The sequence below is a fragment of the Oryzias latipes genome, chromosome 9 (genome assembly GCF_002234675.1).
Source record: "Oryzias latipes chromosome 9, ASM223467v1".
In the NCBI taxonomy this organism is placed as follows: domain Eukaryota; kingdom Metazoa; phylum Chordata; class Actinopteri; order Beloniformes; family Adrianichthyidae; genus Oryzias; species Oryzias latipes.
In genome coordinates this window covers 28,373,079-28,399,470 of record NC_019867.2, presented here as the reverse complement: position 1 = coordinate 28,399,470, position 26,392 = coordinate 28,373,079, and the positions used below count along the sequence as shown (strand labels likewise).

The 26,392-nt window shown below is 42.2% G+C and overlaps 1 protein-coding gene across 6 annotated transcripts; it reads right to left on the bottom strand.

Annotated features, from left to right (window-relative positions):
- Positions 1–382: 382 nt before the first annotated feature.
- On the bottom strand, positions 383–26,084 carry rabl6 (RAB, member RAS oncogene family like 6). 6 transcript variants are annotated; one of them, XM_023958772.1, is made up of 18 exons: positions 25,876–26,084; positions 15,404–15,780; positions 15,193–15,327; positions 15,097–15,111; positions 14,895–14,942; positions 14,739–14,768; positions 14,365–14,417; positions 13,857–13,945; positions 10,470–10,610; positions 9,332–9,437; positions 9,155–9,258; positions 8,002–8,387; positions 5,983–6,136; positions 5,699–5,902; positions 3,531–3,786; positions 3,220–3,406; positions 2,954–3,012; positions 383–1,863 (listed from the first exon to the last, which is right to left on the bottom strand). In XM_023958772.1, exons 2-18 carry the CDS (start codon positions 15,531–15,533, stop codon positions 1,675–1,677), a joined length of 2,286 nt encoding a protein of 761 aa, XP_023814540.1. In that variant the 5' UTR covers positions 15,534–15,780; positions 25,876–26,084; the 3' UTR covers positions 383–1,674. The 6 variants fall into 6 exon arrangements, with proteins under 6 accessions (XP_023814540.1, XP_023814541.1, XP_023814545.1 ...); XM_023958773.1 differs by having other exon boundaries at positions 14,745–14,768; positions 25,876–26,083; XM_023958777.1 differs by lacking the exon at positions 14,739–14,768 and having other exon boundaries at positions 25,876–26,082.
- Positions 26,085–26,392: the final 308 nt, after the last annotated feature.

Below are 26,392 nucleotides of genomic sequence, written 5' to 3'. Positions count from 1 at the left end.
GCTCGTTGTGTTTTTTGTTGATTCTTCTCCTAAATATAGAGAAAAAAACAGTTTTTAAATCTCAGTGGGACCTCCCTGGTTAAACAGGGTTAAAGTAAAGAACATTTTCTGTCTTGCAAGAAAAATTCATCTTACCTAAAAGATTTTATTAGCAAAATAATCTTAATCTGAGAAGTGTTTTTCTTGAAATATTAAATATTTATATATAATAGAATAATTCCAGGTATATAAAAAACAATAAGACCATTTTTCTTGCCCCATTGGCAGATTTTTTGCTTATTTATAGTAAATTTGTCAAAGGGGTAAAAATTTATTTCTAAGGGGCTTGTCAGATGAAAGGCATGCAGGAAGACAGAAAAGAGTTAATAAACACACAAATATATTGTCCTGTTATGAAGAAATAAGTTTTTTATTTGACAAACATGGGTAAACTCTTAGAGCACAGATGGGTCATGAGAGAAAAGAAAAACCAAGAGCTTTATTCATGATGATACAGCGTCTCTGACGTCCTCACTGCCGCCAGAAGAGGCAGGAAGCCGACAGCGTTTCCATGCTGGAACAAAGATTTCAAACGTTTATTTCCATTTTGTTCCTGCTCAGCACTCGAGTGGACTTTTAAAACGGCCTTCAGCATTTATCCTCACAAAGAGTCCAAAATGCTAACAGTACTGGAGATAAATGCTGCATAGCTTCAACTTTGAAATGTCAAAATCGTTATTTTTGTTCATCTAAACCATGAATGAGTGGAAATGTGTGCAAATACAGATGAACGCTGGGAGTATTAAATGTTAATTCGGGTGATGGGGGGGCTGAAGAGCCTCGTTTGAGTCCATCGTGTCTCACGCCCCCCCTCCCCCCGCCTGCAGCTATGCAGCCGGAAGCTGGATGGAGTTTGTCGGAGTGAGCGGCTGTGGAGCAGAAACAAAAGCAAAACCAGGACTAATATCCGACATTTGCATCAAAGCAGAAATAAATAGAACAAAGAAAACAAAAGAAGAATGAGCCAACAAATCCACCAATAAAAGGCGGTGACAGCCGGGTCATGTGACCCACCAGCTTACAGTAAGAACACTTGAAATGGGGGGGACAAATCAATTCTCCACAGCAAATGTTATGGGCAGAAGGAGCTTGTGTCAGCAGAAACTACATAATAGGGTGGAGCAGCCAAACAGAACAAGGTTCTAATGATTCAGAACCACCAGAACCGGGAAGTGTTCTGCTGTGGCTCAGCGGCTTGTCTGTTAGCTTGTAAACTGAAAGCGAGTGGTGATGCACAGCTTCGTTGAAGCGGCGGGGTAGGAGCGTGGGTCACATGGTTCTCCTGCACAACAGAGGCAAAAAAAAAAAAAAGACTAAAGAACAAGCAGACGAAGGAATTAAAGGGAAGATGAAGACACCGTCATCACTGAGCATGCTCACACGTTAACACAAACACTCAGCGGAGACCACGTGTACAACTGAAATCCAGACACTCATTCAGGTTCTGCAGCCACACAGTCTGCATGGCTCCTGCTGCCTCCTCTTATTGGCTGGAATGGGAGTGACAGCAGGAGTAGAGATGGAGCCTCCTGCAGCCTCGCTTGGTTTATGGCTTGAAGCTCTCCGCTCACAGCGACTGCCGATGTTTCCTCTCTGCTCCTCTGGACGTCACACGTCTCGCTTCAGCGCCGGTTTTTATAGCTCTTCATAATCTCCATCATCTCGTTTGACCAATCCTTCTCCCCCACCCAAGAAGTCCTCCAGCTCATCCACCTCAGACTTCTTCGACCGGGACTTCTTCTTCCGTTTGTCCTTCTCCTCTGTAGCTGCAGCTTCGTCCTTCTCCTTCTTCTTGTGTTTGTGTTTCTTCTTCTTTTCCTCCTCCTGCAAGCGGACAAGAACTCAGCATTTAACAGCCGATCTCTTTCATGTGACCAGAAGACTTCTCGTTCTTCTGTTTGAAACAGTATGGTTCACGACCAGCTATGTCCATGATAAACTCCTCAAAAACAAAAACAAGCTCACATTAGGCGTGTTCTGCAGCTTACAGGAGCGCCAAACATGTCGATTCTGTAAACCGTATCAGTGCTGCAAGTTTGGAAATATTCCATCTAATGACAGAACATCATTAGCGGTAATCTCAACATCTGCAACCGTCAAAAAGGTTGATGTGCAGAAACGGCTTTAACCTGAACTGGATTCAGCTAAACTTCTAAACCAGAGGTCTGCAGCCTGAAACGCAAAAAGATCCATTTGGACCAACTGACCGAGCCCAAAGAGAGCCCCAAAGCCCCCCTTCACTGCATTCTATTGATGGTTTTTAGGGAGTCATTCATACATTATAGTGTTACAGATTTACTATAACAGGATTAAGAAAGTGTCAGATTTTTCTTATTTACTTTTGACAGCAGAAATGAAAGCTCCTTTTAAAATAAAATGTCAAATGAGATCCTTCAGCTGCTGCAGATTGAACAGAATTAACCAGTCAAGAAAGCTACACCAAACATGGAATTTTTTTTAGCGTTTTAACTTTGGTCTATCTTTTTTTCCCTGTTTACCATCAGTATAAACATGACAACAATGGTTGACTTTAAAAACAATATATGCATTTAAATGTAAGTTTTGCCTCTGAACAGCAAAAATATGCTATTCAGTGGAAGATAAGAATATGTGCTTTAGGGTCTAAAAACGACTCTACCTGTAGGTTAAACCTTTTACCGATGCTTATCAGACATGGTAAATATCTAAACCTAAATGACAAAACTTATTTACCTAAATCAAATGGATCAAAAATACAAACCCATAATTGATTCAAATTATTAGCATTTTTCTTCAGAGCCAAAGAGCCACAGTGGAGGGCAGAAGGAGGCCCTTGTTGTGGCTCTGGAGCCTCAGCTTGCAGACCCGGTTCTAAACCTTTTGACGCTCGAGTGCAGCATCTCACATGCAGAAGAGCAGCAGCTGAAAAATGTACCTCCTTGCTCTTCTTTTTCTTCTTCTTCTTCTCCTTGGAGGAGGGCTTGCCGTCTTTCTCTAAAAAATAAGAAAAAGAGGGACGCTGCGTTATTTCAGAACATGCATGAACAGCTCCACAGACCGGCCAGAATCAGTGACCTAAATTTTTAAGTTTGTTCCCAGCCTGAGGTCATTAAAGGGGCAGGTGTCCTTTCAGAGTTAAAACATAAGAAGAGCTGCTGAGCAAACCCAGGAATCACGGGAACTTCTTCCACAGCGGCTCACCTTCCAGCTCCTCGCTGCTGTCCTTCGCTGCAGGAGCTTCCTCCCGGATGCCCAGGCCGAACAGGTCGGCGTCGTCCTTGGGCTTGAAGGAGATCACAGTGGGCTTCAGCGGCTCCGGCGCCGTGACTGCAGGAATGTCCTCGTCAGAGAGGTCGGACAGGAGGTCGTCTCTGAGCGGAAACGTCTCCTGAGGTGAACCCAGAGACACACAGATGTGAACAAACATCTCTCTCTTCCCCCCTTCAAACAGCACTGATGAGGCGGCGTGCTGGCAGCGCCGGGAGCTTGGGCACTGCCGTCCAGCGGTGTACCTTTACAATCTTGGGGGTGTCAGAGGCCTCAGATTCAAAGTCAGGGTCATCCATGACGAAAGACAGCATCTGCTGGGCCACAGGGGGTTCTGGGTCTGTGTCCGAGTCCTCCGCCCTCGAGGGACCCTTCTTCTTCTTCTGGGGTCGGGCCGGCTGCTCCACTGCTGCTGGGGTCAGCGTAAGGAAGACGGGGGCGTGGCCTGTGCGCTCCGTGGGTTTAGACCCCGCCTTTGGTTTGGTGAGAGGTGGTGCAGCTCTGGAACAGGAAGTCACTCATGAAAAGGGCAGGAAGTCCCTGCCAGACGTCTAATTGACACATTTGTACTATTCCTGATCCACTTTAAGGGATTTGATTACATATTCAGCATCCGTTTTGTTTGTTTTCACAAAACGAACTGGATACACAGATCCTCTGTGGGGATTCCTGCCTGATGAAGTGGGATTGGGTCACAAACAACCCAGAACGCAGGAACATCTGTCCTTGCCTCTACCTTGTAATGAAATTCTGTGGTTTCCGCCGCAGTACTAATAAACCTGACGCGCCCGCCCCGTGTGTGGGAGGAGTTAATAAACCTGACGCTCCCGCCGCGTGTGGGAAGAGTTAATAAAGCCGACGCTCCCGCCGCGTGTGGGAGGAGTTACTAACCTGACGCTCCCGCCGCGTGTGGGAGGAGTTACTAACCTGACGCTCCCGCCGCGTGTGGGAGGAGTTACTAACCTGACGCTCCCGCTGTGTGTGGGAGGAGTTACTAACCTGACGCTCCCGCCGCGTGTGGGAGGAGTTACTAACCTGACGCTCCCGCCGCGTGTGGGAGGAGTTACTAACCTGACGCTCCCGCCGCGTGTGGGAGGAGTTACTAACCTGACGCTCCTGCCGCGTGTGGGAGGAGTTACTAAACCTGACGCTCCTGCCGCGTGTGGGAAGAGTTAATAAATCCGACGCTCCCGCCGCGTGTGGGAGGAGTTAATAAACCTGACGCTCCCGCCGCGTGTGGGAGGAGTTACTAAACCTGACGCTCCGGCCGTGTGTGGGAGGAGTTAATAAACCTGATGCTCCCGCTGTGTGTGGGAGGAGTTACTAACCTGACGCTCCTGCCGCGTGTGGGAGGAGTTACTAACCTGACGCTCCTGCCGCGTGTGGGAGGAGTTACTAACCTGACGCTCCTGCCGCGTGTGGGAGGAGTTACTAAACCTGACGCTCCCGCCCCGTGTGTGGGAGGAGTTAATAAACCTGATGCTCCCGCCGTGTGTGGGAGGAGTTACTAAACCTGACGCTGCCGCCCCGTGTGTGGGAGGAGTTAATAAACCTGATGCTCCCGCCGTGTGTGGGAGGAGTTACTAACCTGACGCTCCCGCTGTGTGTGGGAGGAGTTAATAAACCTGACGCTCCCGCCGTGTGTGGGAGGAGTTACTAACCTGACGCTCCCGCTGTGTGTGGGAGGAGTTACTAAACCTGACGCTGCCGCCCCGTGTGTGGGAGGAGTTAATAAACCTGACGCTCCCGCCGTGTGTGGGAGGAGTTACTAACCTGACGCTCCCGCTGTGTGTGGGAGGAGTTAATAAACCTGATGCTCCCGCTGTGTGTGGGAGGAGTTAATAAACCTGACGCTCCCGCCGTGTGTGGGAGGAGTTAATAAACCTGATGCTCCCGCCCCGTGTGGGAGGAGTTGATAAACCTGACGCTCCAGCCGGGTGTGGGAGGAGTTAGTAAACCTGACGCTCCCGCCGCGTGTGGGAGGAGTTAATAAACCTGACGCTCCCGCCGGGTGTGGGAGGACTTACTAACCTGACGCTCCCGCCCCGTGTGGGAGGAGTTAATAAACCTGACGCTCCCGCCGGGTGTGGGAGGAGTTACTAACCTGACGCTCCCGCCGGGTGTGGGAGGAGTTAATAAACCTGACGCTCCCGCCGGGTGTGGGAGGAGTTAATAAACCTGACGCTCCCGCCGCGTGTGGGAGGAGTTAATAAACCTGACGCTCCCGCTGCGTTAGGGAGGAGCTACCAACACACATTTTAGCATAAAAAATAAGAAAGAAATGCTGCCTTTTTCACATTAAGACTGAAAATCAAAAAGCTGTATGTTTACAAAAAATGTAAGGAATTGATTAGTTAGCCGTTTCCTCTCAAATAAGAATGACTGTTTCATTGAGTTACTCAAACTAACGTACACTTTCAGCTCGGGCTCGCTGTCCACGTCCTGGTCCTGTGTAATTATGGGCGCTGCTTCTTCTCCCCCCTCTTCATCGCTGGTCAGGGTGACATGTTTACTGGGGGGTGGTTTGGAAGCCCGGGGTTGGGTTGGTTCATTGTCATCGGGATCGAGCTCGTCCAGGAACCCGGACACCATGGGGTTCCCCCTGCCCTCGCCGTCACTGCCGCAGAAAGGCATGCTGAAAGGGGGAAACCGGCGAGCGCACGCTCACAGACGAACACACAAGCACAGAGGCCTGACCTGTCGCTGTCCATGGCTGGAGCTGATGCGGGTGGGGGCCGTTTGCTCTTCGAGGGCAGGCTGTCCTCCAGGAAGCTCCCGTCCAGTCTTTCATCCGGCACAAAGTCATCCACACTCTGCACCTTCACAGGACCGGAGGATGCAGGAGGCTCCTCTGGGGAAAACATCCACAAGTTAGTGAAGACCGCTAACATTCAGTTCAAAGAGATCCTAGGCCGCCCTGTCTGAAAGAACAAGATCACATCACCCCCCCAGCAGAGAGTCTGTGGACCCTTTCACTTCTGCTGCTCAGCCTCAGGTCTTGTGACGGATTATTACGACCCTGTAAACTTCAGGAATCCCTTCAAACAGAAGCACACATCTGAATCTGATGGAACTGCCCATCCCATGGTTTTAAAAAGACTTCAAACACGGCAGACCCTGAGCAAAGAAGAGGGCTGAGAGTGCCAAAGATGCAGCAAAAGCAAACCCAAGCAAACATGAAAGCTCAGGTCCTGTAGGTTCGTCCAGGTTCTGGACAAAGTTTTCATTAAAAGATCACAGAGAGACAGTGATGCATAAGAGAGGTTTTAGGAATCACTTGTATTTTTAGATCCGAGCCTGTGTCTCATTCACCAGAAGAGTTATGCTAAATCGGCACATACTGTGTTTTCTTGCTATGTATGTTGTGATCTTTTTTATGTTTATCAGCATCCTGACTCCTTGTCAATCCATATAGAGTGTATTCAGTTTACTAAATCCATATAAAACTTAAATCGCGATCAGATCTTTGTCTTCGTTAAATAAAACTGCACTTATTTTTCTACAAAGGTTTACATTTTTAGAGTTTAAACAAAAGTGGAAAGAGTTAAGATGTTCAGGTCGGTCTGAGAAAATGGATAAAGTGTTTGTGATTTACTCTCACTGTTCAAATGAACCTGCCATTGAAATAACAGACTGTCAATTCCTCTTTAGGTGGGTAAACCTATCAAATCAGCAAGGGAACAAAGACAAATTTCCTCCACTGTAGATACTTTTTAGGCACAAACTGAAAGAACAATTCTACTTTAACAGCAAACTTCAACACCTACAGCACTGGTCCCTGCACTTCACACCAAACGTCTGGGACAGATGTGGAGGAGAGAATCTAGTCGTTTTCAAAATGAAACACATTGTTCAGAATCAGATAATAATCAAAACAGAAAGAATGTAAGTTGTGTAGTTTTTCTGCTTGTCCTGGTATCAAGTGATCCACAAATCAGGGGACCACCGTCGAACGGGAATGAATTAGTAAATGTTGGTGGGTAGTAAAGGCTTACCAATATATTCTGTGCTGCCTCTTTGAGTTTGATCAAAACGATGTGTATTGACATCTTGTGCTGATCATTTTTGTGCTTTTTTTGTTTGTTTGTTTTAAACTAAATTAGTTTATTAGATAATTGACTAAAATGAATGCTTTATAAATAAAATGCAGGAATAATATGATTTATAATCTTGTTAAAATCATTCTTTTAAGTCACTATAGAGAACAGCATCATTCTGTCTAAACCTTCGAAGGACAGAAGCAGGGCGAGCTGCATGCTCCGTCTCCCTCAGAGGGATTTCCTACAGTCAGAGGGTTTTCCCACATTTCAGCCGTTCTTCTGCAGAACTTGGATGACCATGACCTCATGACCACTGCTTATCAGTTGGACAGAAGCTTGTCGTATACGTGACGCAGATGCGGCTCCTGCAGTAGATGGTGGATCTCGCCGTACTGGGAGAGTCTCTGGATGATGTCGTGAACCCAGACATGGAGATGTGTTAACTGATGCTTTTGCAGAGCTCCTCACGATAAATAAACCTGATCTCTCAGCATCCTCCATGTCTTCCATACATTGTAAATGAGATACAGACGCTGCTCCATGTAGCAATCAGGCTAGAAACATTTGGCAGTAGCCCCTCCCAGATGCGGTGGGACCGTCAGGTCTATGAACCGACTTTTGGAGCAACGACTAAATCGCTGCTCGGCGCTTCATTCATGCAGCGTAACAGACTCACCGGCTGTAGGAACAGGAGTGTCCGCGGGAGCAGACCCAAACCAGCGGGACATGAAGCCACGTTTCTGAGCTGCAGACTGCTGACACTCGGGTGACTGCGCAGATGGCCTCATCTCAGTCGTGGGGGAGACGGCCCCACCACCTGCTGCTGCTGCTGCTGCTGCTGGTGGTACTGGGGGAGGTGGAGGGGAGGAGATGGATGCAGAGGCTGACTGAGGAAGCATCTGGGCTGGAACTGGGGGCTGTGGAGTGTTGGGGCTGGAGCTGCCTGTGGAAGCCCCGCTGGGGGGAATGATGGGGGACTGGGAGCCAGACGAGGGACTCTGGCCATTAGCTGGACCAGGAGAACCAAAGCCTTTACTGCGAGACTCCAGGTTCTCCAGGAAACTGCAGGAAGACATCAGAACGAGAACACGTCTGAAAACAACCGCTGCGTCTGTCAGGAGATCAAACCTGAACTGAAAGCAGAGAGGGGGACATTTTTTAATTTTTTTTTATTTACATCCAAATACCAAAATTTGCCTAGTTATGAGAACATTATGGATTTAACCCTTATTTAGGGTTCGGGTCAAAATGGACCCACTTTCTTCAGATATACATTTTAAAGCAACAAAATTAATTATTGCCTTTTTATTAAATTCTAGAAGTCTCCCAAAAAAAGTTCCGTTTGTAATGTAAACGGTCAAATATGACCCAATACAGAATACCGGCCTAATAAAACTAATAGTGTCCCAAAACAAACAAACAAACACAAAGACACGGACACTATAATAACTCATTTTTTTCCGGAAATGTATTGAATTTAAACAATTTAAAAAAGATACAATGCCTGTGGAGCTCTAAGGAAATTTAAAACATTATTTTCATGTATATGAAAACATATTATTTTAGTTCTGAGATGAAAAACAAAACCAGATCATGTCTAGTGTTTCCAGACAGACTGACTTAAATCATGGGTCAAATTTGACCCGCTAACCCTAAAGATCGGGGCAGCTTACCGACAGATTACAGAGGTCAACTGAACTCAATGAAAACTTTTTCTACCATTCAAAGCTAACAGAAAGTTGTTTCAGCCCAAAAAACGTTAACAATGATTAAACCCATAGATGTCAACAGAGCATCTGTTTCAACTTTTTGAGCTCTCAGACACTTACATGTCGTAGTTCTGGTCTTCTGTCTCCTGCTGCACTGACAGCTCCTCCAGCGTGGCGTCCATGTCCAGCTGGTTGGTCTCCAGTTGCCTCAGGAGCGTCTCTCTCTGCACACATACACCGAGGCCACATGGGACATTTGCAGGACTGAAGCGATACGGTGAAGGACAAAAAAGTGACCTGCAGCTGAAGGAAAGGAATGTTGAAGAATCTGTGGAGGTACTTCAAGCCGAACCCGTTCCTCATGGACGACTCTGCGTAGTGGATGTAAGAGGATCCCATCGGCCTGCAAAAAAAAGAAGAAAAAAAAGAAAGAGCCGCTGGTTAGTTAATGGTAAAGAAAAGCTTAACTGTCCTCACAATGAGAGGTCAAAGTTCACCTTAAAATTGTTCAGCATCTTCATTTAGCATCTGAACAAAGGGGATCAAAGTGTGTCGACTCTTTGGCTGTAAGCAGCTCTGTGATTGATGAATGTAGGACTCCCACTGCTACAAAACCATTCCTGACGGGGTTTCCTGCTTTCCCTTCAGTTTGCATGAGTGTGGACTAAAAATGAGCCGACATTCATGTCCTAAAGTCCGTCCTCCCATCAGCCTTGCTGTTACAGCCTCGTCTTTAGAGGAATTCTGACTCCAGGTTGCTGATGTTCGGATCGTCCAGTGCAAACAGTAACATGTTTGTCTGTGTCTGCAGACTTAGCTGGAAGTGTACCGGTGTAGCGCCTCATTGCCTGTTAATGCAGGAAACACCATTCCAGTCCCACGGCGTTTAATCAGTGTGGACATGCACATAAAAGCAACGATCAGCTACTGAGGGGGCTGTGTGGACAGGAAGTGGAATGTGAAACGGTGGTGGAACCTTTCAGTATTCGTGAATCCTTGATCCACAAAAATAAACTTTTTAGTGGCAAAAAACTGTTGCTTTGGATGTTGACGGAGGAATCGATTATTTTTTAATGAGTAAAAACTGCTTTAAAAACCTCCATTTCTGCTGTCTTCAGACCACATCTGTTGATTCATTGAAAAGCATTTGTTCTTTTTTGGAAGGTTTTCCAAAAACAATCTTAACAAATAACCAAGATCCAGTAGTTCTCATTTTATTGTCTCCAATGTGGATGTTTGTATTGATTTAAAATAAAAAACCCACAACTTTTATTTGAAGCGACAGAAAATATTTTAAAAAATCCTTTTTTTTTTGTAGACAAGTTGGCAGCAAATGTCTTTTTGTAATAAGCAGCTAAAGCAGAAGACGGTTCGGATTGGGTCAGATTGTGGGTCAAAAAGCAGACCATCAGAACTGATAGTAACGTTCAGTTACCTGTTCAGACCAGCGATCAGGTCTCTGATGTCGTCGGGCAGGATGACCCGGTGCTCGCCCATGTCCCTGTGGTTCCCCAGAACACACACCGGGACGTGGGTGGGCACCTTGGGCAGCTCTCTCATGATGTAGCTGAAGGTCCTGGAAGTGATAAAGAAGAGAGAACCTTCAAAGGCTGCAGACAGAGAGCTTTCAGCAGCAACATTTGGAGAAATGAAGGGAAACAGACATTTCCATCCGTTCTGGAAAGTGACGACAACTGGATTTCATGTTCCGCTATAGACCGATTCAAGCAGCATCATAAGGGTGATGAACGCACAAAGGTTTTTTAATGCTGATCTTCAGAGCAAAGAGAGAAACAATGAGCACTGCTTGATCAAGAAGAATGTTTTCTTTTATGGGCTTCAGTTTATGCACCAATCATTGGTTTATCAGCTGCTGTTCAAACTTAAACATCGTCAGACAAATCCATTCTGAATCAAGCTGAAATAGTCCAGAGGCCCCAACTTGGTCTTTTTTATCTGCATTTAGTCTAAATGTTTTCCTTCCTCTTTGTAAAATTAATTTCAAAATACAAAACACAAAAAAGACCTTTCAGGGACTTTTATCTTTGAAGAGCAGTCATTGATGAATAAAATCAAATAATCTATCAAATAGATGCAGGTTTTGTTTTTAAATGAACACACAGAAAAGCGCACATCTGCAGACTAAAGAGACCAGCAGGTTTCTTTCTCGTCTTACATTTCTTAAGGCTGAATTTTTTTAAAATTGGAACAGATTGTATTTACAACCTGCAAAATCAATTCATGAAATTCAGGAAACTTTTTAAACCAAAATACTTTTGTTAAAACTTTTTATTAAGCAAAACAAAAGTGATTTGCAAAAAAGACGTACAAACATAATACATATCATATTAAATAATTGATCTCACAATAATAAACTTGTCATTCTTTAACAGATTTTCGTTTTTTTTTTTAAACCCGACAATTTCTAAACAGTCATAAATCATAAATCTCATGCTTCAACACAATGAACCCCTGCCCCCCTCTTCATGAAGGTCCCATTCAGATCATATATAAGAACTACACTGAGTGACCCCTCCCCCTCCAAACAGGAAGTACCTGCTGGCTCCATTAAGCCAAAACACCAAAAAGCTTCTTTAATGTGTTCTTGATAATCCTAATATTTTTCACTATGTTATTTTTTTCATGCAAGTTATTGCAATTATAAACTGACCAATCAGATGCCTCAGTAACAGTATGTAGTCTCACTTTAAACATCTGACAGATTCTCCCAAGCCCACTTTCAGGTGGTAGGGGTGTGTGGACTTCCAAGTTCATTCTTGGTTGGCAAGAGCGGTTGCCATGGAAACGTCGAACGGCCCGGCTCACAAGAAATGGCAACTTAATTGACTTCAATTTGTTGGACCTGGATTTTCATGGGTGATACCAGACCTGCTCGGTCCAGTTCTCGTATACAGTGGGGATAAAAAGTATTTAGTCAGCCACCAAATGTCCAAGCTGTCCCACTTGAAAAGATGAGGGAGGCTTGTAATTTTCATCATGGGTAAACTTCAACTATGGCAGAAAAAATGAGGAAAAAAAATCTCAAAAATCTTATTGTCTAATTTTTAAAGAATTTATTTGCAAATTATGGTGGAAAATAAGTATTTGGTCAATAACAAAAGTTCAACTCAATACTTTGGTAATGACAGCAGTCTTCCCAAGGTTTTCACAAACCTGTTGCTGGGATTTTGGCCCGTTCCTCCATGCAGATCTCCTCTAGAGCAGTGATGTCTTGGGGCTGTTGCTGGGCAACACAGACTTTCAACTCCCTCCAAAGATTTTCTATGGGGTTGAGATCTGAACACTGGCTAGGCCACTCCAGGACCTTGAAATGCTTCTTATGAAGTCATTCCTTTGTTACCCGGGCAGTGAGTTTGGGATCGTTGTCATGCTGGAAGACCCAGCCACGTTTCATCTTCAATTGCCTTGCTGATTGAAGGAGGTTTTCACTCAAAATCTGACTATACATGACCCCATTCACTCTTTCCTTTACACGGATCAATCATCCCGGTCCCTTTACTTGAAAACAGCCCTAAAGCATGATGCCCCCCCCCCCCCCCCATGCTTTACAGTAGGTATTAGGGCTGCATGATCTGATGAAAACTCTCGCTGTGCGATATTAGTGATCAATATTGCGATGACAATATTAACTTGCAATACATGAACAAATAGCAAAAAAGGACCCTAGTCTATATAGGAGGCAAGCCTCTAACATACCGTATAAGCGCTGAAGAGGTCCATCCGATTGGTCAAATGCATAAATGGATTTATTTGACTCAATAAATACTTCAAGCTGCCATAAGATTGTTTTTAGCACATCAAAGGTAACCATTTATCATTTCTTTTGTGATGTGCATATTTCACAGCTTCATATCACAATAAAGATAAATTTGCTATTTATTGTGCAGGCCTTGTAGGTTTGGTGTTCTTTGGATGTGACTTAGCAGTCTTTCTCCTCTAAATACAACAAGTAGAGTTCTAACAAAAAAGTTCTACTTTGGTTTCATCTGACTATAGGACATTCTGCCAATCCTCCTGTGGATCATCCAAATGCTCTCTAACTTTAGACGGACCAGCACATGTACTGGCTTTAGCAGGGGGACACGTATGGCACTGCAGGAATTGAGTCTCTGGCGGCATAGTGTGTTACTGATGGCTGCCTTTGTTACTTTGTTCCCAGCTCTCTGCAGGTCATTCACTAGGTCCCCCGTGCGCTTCTGGGATTTTTTACTCACCGTTCTTGTGAACAATTTGAGATGTCGCAAGGAGCCCCAGATGGAGGGAGATGATCGGTGGTCTTGTGTGTCTTCCATATCCTAATATTTGCTCCCACAGTTGATTTATTCACACCAAGCTGCTTACCTATTGCAGATTGCATCTTCCCAGCCTGGTGCAGGTCCACAATTTGGTTTCCTGGTGTCCTTAGACAGCTCTTTGGCCTTGGCCATAGTGGAGTTTGGAATGAGACTATTTGAGGCTGTGGACAGGTGTCTTTCATATAGATAACAGTTCAAACAGGTCCCATTAATACAGGTTTTTAAATTCTTTAAAAATCAGACAATAGACATTTTTTTTTCTCATTTTGTCTCTCAAAGTTGAGGTTTACCTATAATGAAAATTACAGACCTCTAATATTTTTTTAAGTGGGAGAACCTGCACAATTGGTGGCTGACTGAATACTTTGTTTGCCCCACTGTACAGTCGAAGCTTCAGATACATCATGCTAAGAGTCAAACGCCCTCACCTGGTCCCAGGGAACTGTAAGTAAAAAGGGGGGGGGGGGGGGGGGGCTTCACATGCAGACTGCAGCATGAGCTCTTACCACTGTTTGGTTATGTCAAACATCATGATGACTCCGTTGCAGTTCTTGTACACATCCAGGAACTCTGCATCCAGCGCCACCTCGTCTGACTGAAAGAGAACATGATCGTGAGGGCAGCCGGGAAAGGCCTACGTCCTTCAGCATGCTTCGTGCTTCTAGAGGAGAACAGGTGTTAGGGGGGGAATATTCATCTGCAGGTGAAAAAATCTAGATCAAACCTTCAAGATCCAGATCGGAAAGGTTTCCCCAACATATTCACTGAAGCCCCCTAAATATGGCAACAAAACAGCAAGCAGCTATGCTTCTATCCATGCATAGTTTTTTTTTAAACGTGCAGACAAAACTTTTTAGACATTCAGACTGATTTCTTCCTACAGAGTAAGAAGTTTAGGAAAATATTCAGAGGGGGAGCAGAGTGGAAAAACAAGCTTTGAGGAATTAAGTTCTTGTGGGAGAACAAAGCTCCCAGTCGCCCTTGAGCATGAAACGACAGTCAGCTGATCATCACCTCTTGTGGTTCATTCTCCAGTTTCAAGTTGTCTCCCCGCCGTTTGCCTTTGCCTGGAAGGGAAACAAAGTCAAGTCAGAGCAGAAGAAAATGGCTCCATGTCGATTTGAAAGCTCTCGGTCTAAAGTTAGTCGATCGTGAGCAAAGCAGGAGCTGCAGCTTAAGCAACTTGCAGCAACTTTGAATTCACAACCCTCATCACACATGAAGGTGCAGCGCAAACACTGCAAAGAAAAGAAATCTGCCACGCTGACATGTAACCCATCCGCAAACCTGAAGGGAGCCAGGGCCTGAGAGTATTGACTTTCAGGAGAGAGCAAAAGAAGGCAAACCCACAGCAAACAAGCTAGTTCCTACTGACTACAGCTGCTCACCCACACCTTCAGGAAAAAGGTGTTTCTGTCCTGAGATGAGTGCAGGAGAGACGTCAACAGGAGAGCAAACAAGCAAACGAAAGGGACCAGTTTAATGTCTGGAATTTGACAGCAGCATGAAAAGATGATGAGGTCAGTCTGTAGGTCAAGGCTCACCTTTGTCCACCACGTCCCACACCTCCACCTTCACCACGTCATCTGTAGCTGAGAGAGAACAGGCCTGGAGTCACTGCTCTGCTGGAGCACAGCAGAGCTACAACTACACAGCAGCACCGAGGAAGACGAGCGAACGTCAGCACTAGTAAGCTAAGCTACAGCTCAGTTCACTGAAACTAGCTCAGAAACGAGGCTGCTTTACCTTGATATGGAGCCACTGCAATAAAACAGCACAGGTCAACAGCATGACCAAAGGTGGCGCCCCGAGAAGAGCACGGCACACACATCCAAGACTTACTTTTGTAGTTCCAGTGAATGCTTGTGACCTGGATCTCCTGGGTGGGAATGTACTCCTCCACAAACTTCTTGCCCTGCAGCCGATGCCATAAGGTGCTCTTCCCAGTGTTCCTGTCGCCTCGGATCACGATTTTCACTGACAAAGACAAAGGTGGCAAAGCAATTATGAAGGGGGTCTGACAAAGGCATCCCATTGGATCAGGGTTTCTTACTGTTATACTGCACTCCTTTGGCGAATCGCCTCTGCAGACTCTGATTCATGGACTGCAGTCCGGCAGGAATGGTTTTCTCCCTGAGCTGCCCCGGCTCAGATCCCACCAGCTTCTTCAGAGCAGAGAACATTGTGCGGTCTTCCGACAGTCAAGCAGCAGCACCAGGTGAAGGAGCGATACTCCAAGGACAGCCCGTCAAGTGACAGCGGGACGAGTGGAAGCAGATTCTCCTAAAGACTGGGAGCCTAAGAGTCCATGCTTAGGAGCAAACGCATGAACCCAAGATTGTGTGGAGAGCTTCAACTTTGTTCAAAATTGACCCGCTTCTCTTCCTTGGTGGTCCGTTTTGAAGAAAACTACCATGTTTGGAGTGTCACCTGTGAAGGAAACAAGAAAGGCGTTGGTGGCTGTGACGTTTCTTAAAGCAGCGGTGTTCCATTCATGATGCTGTTGTTCTCTGAGCCATGACCCCTGCAGAATGTGCCCTGGGGCCTCATTTATAAACGTTGCGTACGCACAAAAGAAGGCGTACGCCACTCTCTATGCAATAGTTGAGATTTATAAAAAGCAAACTTGACGGGAAAATGTGCAGTCCTTCACGCAAGCTCTGACCCAGGTGTACGCACAAAAACGGGTGAAATGAGAAACGGCGACACCGTCGGCAGATGGAAGAAACACGTGAAAGTGAAAATGACAATACTGCCTCTCAGAAATTACATGAAGACTTCACAAAGCAAGTCTTACAATTAACAGCCTACACGAACACCCGTTGGACCGATCAGCAGTGAAACAAACAAAAAAAAATCAAACGAAAAATACAACAGAAATTCAAACGAACACTTATTTGCAGAAAGAAAAGTGAAATATGTTCTGCAATATTGGCATGTTGTGCAATTCATCCTCATAAATAATATAGTTAACAGAACGAAATAATGTACAAACTGATATTCTCGTCAGTGTGTCCGTCTGGCGGAGCAGATATAGGTGCGGGCGGACGGACGGACAGACGTACTAATTGTCCACTGGGGAAAGTTTTTTTCATAGTAAAACATTTCTTCATAAGCTATGGAATTATGGTATTCATGCATATGCCTTTAGTTTGTTTTTATTTTTGATAAAACAATGTATGGCGTATGTCTCAACCGTTCAGAAAGCAACAAGAAATTACATTTGCGCTGAACAATTTCCCATTTCCACGTCGATTATTACCGACATCTGTAGCTTGTCAGATGTAATTAAATGGAGGGAAATAAAATGCCCCATCACAAGGCGTAATGACGCACAATGGCTGATCTTGCGCTCTTAGAAGATGTGGCAAATGGAAGAATTCGGAGTGAACGCATCTTTAGACAGCAAGAAAACTTGCTGGCAAACGAGGACGAGTGGCTTATGAGTCGGTTCCGACTTCCTCGAGCCGTCCTGTTGGACCTCTGCTGGCTTTTGGGCAGAGGAGCACTCGGAGGAACTACGCGTGTCACCCGGTGCATCTGGCGCTCCGGTGCCCCGGCCCCAGATCCATGTACGTCTTTGTTTTCCTCATCCGAGCTGGAATCTGGGTCAGAAGCGTACAACTGCAAAGCTTCAATATTGCTCTCCATTTTTGTTTCACCACTAATGTTAGCTTGGGGTTGTGAGGCGCTGTAAGCTAGCGGAAGATGGTGTACAGAGGCACAGTGGGACATCAGCGGAGGCTTAGTTCTGCGCCAACAGTCCTGGATGCAACTCAGCGGTGAGTTTCTTGTAAACTACTGCCGCCCTGCACAATCTGTGTCGTAGAAAATGACACGGCTATTCTGATTTTTCCTAAAAACGGCATAATCATAATCGAAAGGCCACTTAGAACGCGTTTAAAATAGATCAAAAAATGATTAAGAGTCATTTGGGCCAGTTTCTTACAGAATAAAACGCAGCAAGAGCCCAAAAGTCCCACAACACCAGTGTTTTTCAACCAGTGTGCCGTGGGAGATGGTCAGGTGTGCCGTGGGAAATTGCCCTCATTAGTCTTCACTTTGGAGGAGCACTCGAGGTTCGGCAAGATGGCGGACCGGGAGCCTGTAGTGTTCTAAACTCTGCAGAAGTTTGCGTGCCAAACCCTAGTAACAAGACAACAAATGAATACAGTGACTGACTACCGGTAAGAGAGCTTGCTTAAATATAAAAAAAAAAAACAAAAAAAAAAACGAACTCAACATTACTTACTCGCTCTGGGAGTTCCTGCTGGGGAAGATCTTTCAATCCACCACTAATAGCAATTGCTAGCTAGCTATTGCTAACGCCATGCCGAAACGAGATAAAATCAAAGGGAACATGTTAATGGACACAGATGAAGAGGGCGCAGGTTCTGCTTGTGCACTGCTGCTTGAATCTCCTGCTTCAAGTCCTCTCTCAAAGAAACAGTGTTCAGGAAAAAAAGAAGAACATGTGTCAAATGCTGATATTCTACACGCAATCCGCGAATTAACAGGCAGATTTGCTTCCCTTGAAGAAAAGATCTGCAGAAACACTGCAGATATTGTAACCATCAAAGAAGTGGTGGAAGGATTGGATCATCAGGTTAAAAAAAGCGAGGAAAGGATGCAAGAGGTGAATCAGAGATTTTCAGATCTGGAGATGAAGACCGATGAGATGGAACGGTACAGTCGCAGGTGGAATCTGAAGATGTTCAACCTTCCTGAATCCACAAATGAAACAACGGAGGAAACAAGAGGAAAAGTTTTTGAGGTTTTTGCCCAGATTGCTCCAGAAGAAAGGCAGAAATTTGGCTTTCTCATTGACACAGTGCATCGCGTGGGACAGCGTAAAGATGAAAACAGGCCTCGACCAGTCATCATTCAATTCACAATGCGAGTCTTCAGGCAGAAAATCTGGAGGGCGTCAAAGGATGCTGCAGTCATGAAGGAAAAGAAGCTTCGCATCGCCGAAGATCTGACCTTTCGTGAAAGGCAGAACAGAGGAAAGATCTGGCCGTTGGTGGAAAAAGCTCGGAAAGAAGGGAAGAAAGCCACCTGGAGAGGACAGGATGCCATCATCGATGGAAAGAGAGTTTCAGCTGAAAATCTAAAAGACTGATTTATGTAACTGTAAAGGTCGGTAATTAAGAAATATTCCCTTTGCAACAATCATTTGTTGACTTAGAATTTTACCTCATGAAGGCATGTCAAACTTTCGATAAGTTTTTGTTTCCAACTTATCCCTAAAGCTAGGTAAGTTGGTATAGAATCGTTATTTGTTCTTAGTTCTTATTTTCAAGTTCTGTGTTCTATAAGCTATGACTGATTTTAAGTTTAACTCTTTAAAAATAATTTCTTTAAATGTTAGGGGACTACGTGATACAACCAAGAGAAAAGCATTATTTCTTTTTCTTAGAAGAACTGGCGGAAATATTTTTCTGTTGCAAGAAACTCACTCTTGTGAGTTGGATGAAAAAGTTTGGAAATCTCAGTGGGGTGATCAGTATTTTTTCTCTCATGCTTCTAATCATTCTGCAGGTGTTTCAATACTCTTTAACAAATTTACTGGGGATATTTTAGAAAAAAAGAGTTCTGAAGATGGCAGATGGATAGTAATGGCGTTAAAGCTGGATAATTCCATTTTCATAATCCTTAATATGTATGGTCACAATATAATAGCACAAACAAAACAATTAGCCACAGATGTTTACAATATTATACAGACTTTTATAAAGAAATATAAAGATGCAATTCTGATTATTGGGGGAGATTTTAATGATGCCCCAAATGATTGTGTGGATAGATTTCCGGTAAGAGCTCTAAACTCTCAATTTAAATTGACTGATTTCCTAATTGATAAACTTTCCCTCATTGATGCATGGCGTTTTCTCAATCCTAATAGCAAAGAGTTTACCTGGAGTAACTCTCGTAAAACTCTGCAATCAAGAATAGATTTATGGTTAACATCCTGTAATTGTCTACAATATATAACTAATATTTCACATTGTTATGCCCCATTTTCTGATCACAAAATGATAACTATCCAACTAAATGGTTCAAAACACAAAACAAACAATAAATTAAGAGGGTATTGGAAATTTAATAACAAATTACTTGAAGATGAACATTTTGAAAATTCCATTAGACAAGAAGCAAAACATATATTTGGAAATAAAAGCATGAATGCTAAGCAGAAATGGGAGTTCTTTAAATTTAAAGTTAGATCCATAGCAATTGAACGTAGTAAAACTCTTAACATAAACAAACAGGCCAAAGAAAATATGATAATGGAAGCTATACAGTCTTTATTACACAAAACCTTTCTTTCTGATGATGAAAAGACAAATTTAACCCAGCTTCAAAATGAAATAGATAAATTATACATCGAAGCTGCAAAAGGCGCCTTCATTCGATCTAGAGCAAAATGGCTAGAAAATGGAGAAAAAAATACCAGCTACTTTTTTGCTTTAGAAAAACGAAATTCTAAAAGAAATACAATTACAAACTTGAAAATTGATAATAATATTTGTACTGATCCAACAGAAATCGCAAACCATGTAAAAAGATTCTATGAAGAATTATATATTTCCAAATTTAATGAAGAATACAGTCAAAAGTTTTTAGGTAACCTAAAAGAACACATCCCTTCTATTTCAGACACATTCAAATCTATCTGTGACGATCATTTAACTAAAGATGAGCTGCTTAATGCTTTAAAAAAGATGAACAATGGGAAATCTCCAGGAAATGATGGTCTTTCTAAAGAATTTTATTGTCACTTTTGGGATGTTATCAATCCTCATCTAATGGAGATGTACAAAGAGTGCATTGTACAACAAGAAATGACAGCTACAATGAAACAGGGTTTAATAACTTTAATACCCAAACCAAATAAAGACCCTGTTATGATAGAAAATTGGAGACCAATAACTCTTTTGAATGTGGATTATAAAATATTAGCTCTTGTTTATGCCCAACGATTGAAAAGTAATCTACACGAAATTATTAGCGAGACTCAATCTGGTTTTATGAAAAATCGACATATTAGCAATAATATAAGGTTAATTTTGGATTTATTAGACTATTCAGAACATATTGATTCTGAAGCACTCATTCTTTTTTTAGACTTTTACAAAGCTTTCGACACTGTAGAACATCCCTTTCTCTATAATGCACTGAAATTATTTGGCTTTGGGAAAATTTCATTTCCATCGCTAAAATGTTTTATAAAGACATTAGCAGCTCTATTCTTCTTTATCCTAATACATCCCAAAGATTCTCCATAAATAGATCAGTACGCCAAGGATGTCCAATTTCTCCATTTTTCTTTTTAATTGTTGCAGAACTACTTTCATTAAGAATTAAAAATTGTCCAAACTTATTAGGTTTATCTATATTTCAGAAAGAAATCAAAATAACACAACTAGCAGATGATACTGCATTATTCTTAAAAGACAGAAACCAAGTTGACCTTGCTATAAGCACAATTAACTCCTTTTCAAATGCTTCCGGATTACACCTTAACTTAGGAAAATGTGAAATATTAAGTATTAAAAACGTAAAATATGAAAAAATTCATAGTATCCCGATTAAAGATGTAGTTACATATTTAGGTATTAGTATAACTAAAGACATTAAATCTAGACAAAAGCAAAACTTCTCCTTGAGAATTAAAAAAATGCAGGATGTTATGAATATGTGGCTTCAACGAGATCTATCTATTTTTGGCAGGATCCTCTTGACTAAAGCAGAAGGGATCTCAAGAGTAGTTTATCCTGCCTTATCTTTATTTGTTCCTGATTCAACTTCCAAAGAAATAAATAACCTCTTAGTTAACTTTACATGGAAAAATAGACGTCACTATCTCCAGAAAGAACAACTTTATGCCCCCTCATGTAAAGGAGGGTTTGAACTCATAAATTTTTCTGATTTGAATTATACATTTAAAATTAACTGGATTAAAAAATGCCTTCAACACTCAAATTCAATTTGGTATTTCATCCCCTTCAATATTTTTAATAAAATTGGTGGCCTTCAATTTCTATTAAAATGTAACTATAATATCAAAAAGATTCCTGTCAATCTCTCAAATTTTTATCAGCAGGCTCTTCTTGCTTGGAAGTTATGTTATAATCACAATTTCTCACCACACAAAAGTATAATTTGGAACAATGAAGACATAACAATACAAAATAAATCTTTGTTTAAACAAAACTGGATTGACAAAAAAATAATTTATGTTTCGGATCTTTTTGACGAGAATGGTACGATTTTGGATTATGGCAGATTTCTAAATAAAATGTGTTTTCCAGTAACCAGCAAAGAATTTAATGGTGTAATGAAAGCTCTCCCCTCAGGATTAATTCAGCTGATGACCTCTCACCTTAAATATCAAGACGCCTCTAAAATTGACTCTCCTTTAATGATTAATGGCATTGATATTCTCAATAAAAAATGCAACAATAAATATATTCGGAATACCTTAAGTGAAAAAAGACATATCACACCAAAAGGAGAAATATTTTGGAACAACCTTTTAAATGATATAAATTGGAAAAAAGCTTGGTTATTGCCAGATACATTTTGTATAAATAACAAAGTTAAAGAAATACACAAAAAAATTCTACATAACATTTACCCCACAAATATGTTTATATCCAAATTCTCAAATATAGAAAATAATTGTAGTTTTTGTATTGATTTCCCTGAATCAGTTCTTCATCTTTTCTACTTTTGTAAACTTTCCCTTGAATTTTGGAACCAATTAGAATGCTTTGTAAACAGCAAATTTAACTGTAACGTTGCTTTAAATTTGAAACAAATAGTTGCATATTTTAATTCGGATGATAAAAAAGTAGAAAAAAGTATTAATTTGTTACTTCTCCTTTCCAAATTTTACATTCATAAGTGCAGAATAAAAAAAACAATTCCCAACTTCACCATATTTAAGTTCGAGATGCTCCAATTTTATGAATATATAAAAAAAATTAATACACCCAAAGCAAGTAACACTGAAATAATTTGTGCTTTTTTGTTTGATAGGTAATCCCCTCCTCTAAGAAAACTTTGTATTATAAATATTATTATTATCATTATTTTGTAATCCCCTTTTATATATTTTAAGATAATTTATTTTTCTATCAGCATATTCTATTTTGGATATATTTCTGATTATTTTATTATTATTATTATTATTATTTTTTTCTTCTTGAAATGATTCAATAAGTTTGGATTGATGACATTGACTATCACTGCTGATGCTCTTTCTGAATCTTTGATGCTGGATTTTGTATGCTTATGCTTTGTTCAATAAAGTTGTAAAAAAAAAAAAAAAAAAAAAAAAATAGTCTTCACTTCCTTGTTCCGATTCAGCTCATAAAGTCTCTCAGTTCCAACAAAAACACCAGCCAAAGCTCGTCTTTAGCGGTGTAGCTTTTCACAGAATCCGGTGTCAGACCGTGGAACAAGTGAACAAAACAATGAAGCTCAGAGACGCGAGTCTGTGTGCGTTCAGCGGCTGTTTGCACTTCATCTCCCATGATGCATTGGGTTAAAGTGACAACCTCTCAGCGCACGAGTCTCTCCTCGTAAACATCTTGAAACCACAACGAACACACAAACAGTTTTTAAATCTTCTAAATTATCTTTTATTACATCTTTTAGAAAAACAGCTGCAACTTCCAGCTTTTTCTGCCACAATTATCACTAAAATGCATGTGAGATTGCAAAAGGGTTGTAGATCAATACAGACTATGAGTTTCTCCTTTTTTTTTTTTTACTTTTAGATGCTAGTGTGCCGCGGGATTTTTGACAACGTAAAAGTGTGCCGTGGCTCACTGCACTATACCATTTAGAAAAACACACTTTGTTTTTGCAGCCATTAAACCAGTCATTTATAAAATGCAGCTTTTACATATTTATTATAACTGGATTATAAATGTGTTACATTTTTCTTATGTACAACAATTTAAACTTATTTTTACTTTTGACAGCATCAAATACAAGGTCCTTTCAATATAAAATACACCCCGTGTCACATAAGACCCTCCTGCTGCTGCAAATTTAATTAAATAAAAAAAAAAGCAAGAAAACCAAACATGACATTTTTGACCATTATAACTTTGGGGCACCTTCATCCTTTTTCCCTTTTTACTTATCAGTATAAACATGAAAACAATGGCTGACTTTCAAAAATAAAATCTATACATGTAAATGCAAATACATACTTTCAAAACTTTGCCTCTGGAAGGCAGACATTGTTCAGCTGAAGATAATATGTGCTTTAAGATGATTCTAACAATAAATCACTGACAGATTAATAAAACCTTTTACCAACATTTTGCTCAGTTATCTGTAGTTTTTGTAATCAAATAAACAAAAACTACAAACCCACTATTTTTTCAAATTATGGCTCTGGAGCCTCAGGTTGTAGACCCCTGGCATAGTGAATAGGTTTCTACCCTGAGATTTGAACAGTTAGGTCATTCCAAAGACTACAGAACCCACAAGCTTCCTGCTCTGAACTCTGTAGAAATTAGGAAAATAATCTACAAAACAGTTCCTAAGTGTGGCAGAAGCCTTTGCCAAGGCAGAGGTTTAATGCCAGGAAAAAACGTAACTGTTTTTAACGTTATGCATTAAGCTTTTTCCTGAACTTGTCTCTCCAAGACTCCAGTCTTTTTGCAGCATGTCATCGAAGTAAACTATGGAGGCAAACCCAGCCTGGAGTTTCACAGTGAAGCACCCCTTTCCTAATGTTCACGTCCTGGTTCGTTCATGCCATTAATAAAATGTGTAAAAAAATGTAAATTTTCTAAACTATTTTTCCGGTCTAACAGAAGGAAAGTCACAGAATGTCACATTTCTGCAAGTAATCATAAATCTCACAGCTGCAGTTGTTGCTGTAGTTTGCCCTGCAGTGCAGCCCCGTAGATTAAGTTTATCAGTTTCCTTGTATTTCTTGCAATATATTCAATCATTCATCTTCTAAACACGGTTTGTCCCTTTCTGGGGGACACTGGGCTGCCGGACCCATTCCCGGTATTCCCGGCCATTCATTGGCAAAGGCAGCGGACATCCTGGACAGGTCGCCAGTCGCAGGGCCACACAAATAGTGCGGCTGGGTAGCTCGGTTGATAAGGTAAAGGGCTGCCACGCAGGAATCCAGGATTCGAATGAACAATGGTACTGGGGGTAATTACCATATCAATAGCGAGCAATTAACATCACCCAGTGAGGGCCCTTGGGCAAGACCCTTAACGCTACTGCCTCCTGTGCGCGGTTCAGCTGCAGCTCACCGCTCCCCAAGGGGATGGGTCAAATGTGGAGAAGAATTTTCCATTGCGGGATAAATAAAGTATCTATCTATCTATTATTATTATTAAATCCCACACCCGTGCACACTCACATTCGTACCTAGGGACAATTTAGAGTAAACAATTAACCTAGACGGCATGTTTTTGGACGGTGGGAGGAAGTCGGAGTATCCGGAGAAAACCCAGGGATGCGCAGGGAGAACATGCAAACTCCACACCGAAAGGTCCCCCCAGATAATCAAGTTGTTTGTACACATTTCTAATTTATATTTCTTGCAAGATAATCAGGTATGAATTAGATATGTCTACAAACAAACAAACAAGTAATCAAGAATGAATGGGAAATCCATTCACATTTTAGTTTCCTAAAGTTCAGCCCACTGTTGTTTTTCCACAACAAATGGAATGATCAGATTACCAACAAACACTCAGACGTGTAGCGTTATAGATGAATACGATCAGATGTACCTGTACAATACACACAAAGAAGGACGGGATAAGGGTTTTCAAAAAAACATTGGAACATGACAAGGATTTCAGGGAATCGTGTTCCTGCAGGCCTTACTGGATGATGATGATGTTGATGAGGGGATCTTCTTAATGAACTTCTGAAACTCTAACCTCCTTCAGACGATCAAACACATGAGCTGCCTCACAACACAAGTCAGCTGACTGCCTTGCTCTGGCTCCATTAACAATGAATTAGCTATCATCGGTTTACAAGGCGACAACCAGCAGCGGTGTAGGGATACGAGAGGCTGGGGGAGGGTGGATTGTGGGTGGTGATTGTCCAGAATCTACTTAGTTCAAATAGCCCCAGATGCGCAGTCTTTTTGGGCAACATTATGCTGCTTAAGCTAGTCGTAGGCAGAGCTAACCAAAAGGTATCCCGTTATAGCTAGCATCAATTCACCGCGAGGAGGATCCATATGGAGAAGAACTATTCTAATTTTAAGAAAATGGCGCATTAAAAGTATGAAAGACAGGTTACCCACGATGTATGTCAAGGTCAGTGCAGACCCCCACTGTCGACTTTACAGCCAATTATAACGGAGAGAAGCGCTGTCCCTCACCGGCTCTATCATGTGTTAGCTTCCCGGCAGACGTTAGCTTAGTACTTCAAGCTTAAATTCCTTACACGGCGGCCAGAGTAGCGACAGCCGCAAAGGTAACGACAGTAACCCGGACGGTGACAGCCGCTACTCACGGTAATCAGACGGCGGGAGCCTGCGCGCCCCCGGCATTCCTCCATCTGTCATACAGCTCTCCCGATGGGGACACAGCAGCCACATTCCTCCGCAAAAAGCGGATCTGGGTTAGGAGCGCAAACAGGTTCAACTTCCGTTTCAAACCTTCAAAATAAAAGGACGGACTAAATAAAAAAACAAGACAATGTCACTCGCTTTTGGTTTAAACCGTTCTTAAAATGTTGTGTAGCATTATAACGCTTTGCCATTTGTTTGGTACAAAACATGTATGTATGCACTCAGATGTTTATTAAAAAAAACCTTGTGAATCACGAGCTGTTTATTTATATTCAGGGTTTTAGTGTATAATTTTAAAAATCACAATTCGCTGGGTTATTTTTTAACTACCCTATTATTGACTTCTAAATAATAAATCAAACGTTCAAATCTATAATTGCTTTAGCCGTTAATTTACCCTGTCATGGATTAACCTTTTTATTTAGCAAATCGTACCTGATCACAATTATCAGTTGCAAG